Here is a 1,963-nt window from a genome sequence, read left to right as displayed (position 1 = left end):
GGAGAGGGAGTGGGGATGGGGAGTGAGGTAGGGGGTGCAGTGGGAGAGGGAGACAGAGGGGGAGAGAGGGGTGGAAGTAGAGACAGAGGGTGATGGAGGGAGAGGTGGACGGAGAGGTGGAGAGGTTAAATTGTCCGCTTTGGCAGGAGGAAGAGAACAAGAAGCATTTTGTTTGAATGGGGTGAGATTGCAGAGGGATCTGGGTGAATCAGGAACAGTTAGTATGTAGGTGCAGCAAGGGATTTGGAAAGTGATTGGAAGGTTATTGTTTATCAGGAGGGGAATCAGGGAGGATTTACTGCAGTTAGACAGAGCAGTGAAGGGACCGCATTGGGAATACAGTGTTACAGAATTGATCTCCTCATTGTAAATGGATTGGGAACAGTTTAGAGAAGGTTTACCAGACCCATCCCTGGAGCAATGAGGGTGTTACCTTATCAGGAAAGGTTGGACAGGTGGAGTTTGTAGTGGACACAGAGTTTCTGCTGGAGTTTAGAAGAGTTAGAGATGACTTGATAGAACCTACAAGATGCTTTGGAGAGGGTGCAGGAGAGGTTTACCAGGATGCTGCCTGAATTAGAGGGTATGAGCTATAAGGAGGGGCTAGAAAAACTCAGGTTGTCTTTTCTGCAGCAGTGGAAGCTGAGGGGAGACTCGATAGAAGTCTATAAAATAATGGGATGCACAGGTAGGGTTGATGGTCAGATTTCTTCTCCCAGGGTTGAAATGTCTAAATGTGGAGGGGCCGGTGTGGGGCTGGGGTGGACAGAGTCAGAATAACATGACACCAGGTTATAGTCCAACAGGTTTATTTGAAAACACAAGCTTTCAGAGCTCAGCTCCTTCCTCAGGTAAGGTTCAAAAAAGCTTGTGTTTTCAAATAAACCTGCTGTTGTGTGACTTCTGACCTCGAAATATCTAACACTAAGAGCAGGCATTTAAGGTGAGGAGGGGGTAGGTTCAAAGGGGATGTGAGGGGCAAGTATTTTACACAGAGAGGGGTAAGAGTTGAGAACGCGCTGCCAAGGGTCGGGTGGGGGTAGATATGATAGGGAGTGTTTAAGGGACTTTTAGGGAAGCACACAGATATGCCAGGAATAGAAGGATATGGACCAAGGGCAGGCAGAAGGCATTAGTTTCATTTGGCACCATGTTTGGAACAGCATTGTGGGCCGAAGGGCCAGTTCCTGTGCCGTACTGTTCTATGTTCAATCCAGAGGGGGTCCTGACCGGGAAAGCAAGTATCCCCAACTTTGGGAGAATCTAAAAAGAGGGTCCGATGTTTAAAAAGGAGGGCACACTCATTTAGGACAGAGATGGGAAGAATCTTTATCTCACAGTGGGGTGGGGGGGCGAGGGGGGGCTGGTGACTCTCTCCCTGACAAGGCGGTGGGACAGGATATTTTTAAGGTGGGGGTGGAAGGAGCTTGATTCTTGATGAGTAAGAGGGTGAGAGATTATGGGGGGGTGGGTGGTCGGTGTCAATGCCGAGTGATCAGAGAAACTGTGGGGCTTGTTGCAGGCCAGGGCGAGCAGGCTCGATGGGCCGAGTGGCCTGGCCCTTCTCCTACCCCGTGTGGTGACAGCATAGGGAGGGGCTGAGACAGTGGTGCAATGGTGGGGTGGGGGGATTGGGGAGTAGGAAAGGTGTGTGGGGGGAATGATCCCACCTTTCAGTTTGGGAGTTCGGGTGATGGTGCCGGTTGGGTGCCTGGGCCTGGTCAGTTTTGTTGGGGTCACTTCCTTGGGAGGTTCAGGTGCCCCGTCCTTCCGCCTCACATCGTACTTGGCCAGAAACCCGTCCGAGGTAACGCTGAGATCCGATACAAACTGGACCAACATCTCATTTCCCTGTGAGACAATGGGGCTGTAACAGAGACGAGAGAGATAGGGGAACATGGGTTAGTGTGCTGCCCCCACCCCCTGCCATCCCATCCCATCCCATCCCATCCCATCCCATCCC

The 1,963-nt window shown here is 51.5% G+C and overlaps 1 protein-coding gene across 1 annotated transcript in view; it reads right to left on the bottom strand.

Moving 5' to 3' along the window:
- The window catches only part of LOC125487761 (procollagen C-endopeptidase enhancer 1-like), a 9,606-nt gene that overhangs the window by 3,215 nt on the left and 4,428 nt on the right, over window positions 1-1,963 (bottom strand). The window contains exon 5 of the mRNA XM_048620007.1: window positions 1,671-1,867. Coding sequence (XP_048475964.1) covers window positions 1,671-1,867 — 197 coding nt within the window. The remainder of the gene's footprint in view (window positions 1-1,670; window positions 1,868-1,963) is intronic.

The sequence above is a fragment of the Rhincodon typus genome, chromosome 45 (assembly GCF_021869965.1).
Source record: "Rhincodon typus isolate 14 chromosome 45, sRhiTyp1.1, whole genome shotgun sequence".
Lineage (NCBI taxonomy): Eukaryota > Metazoa > Chordata > Chondrichthyes > Orectolobiformes > Rhincodontidae > Rhincodon > Rhincodon typus.
The sequence above is the reverse complement of the archived record's forward strand: the minus strand, read 5'-3'. Positions and strand labels throughout refer to the sequence as shown.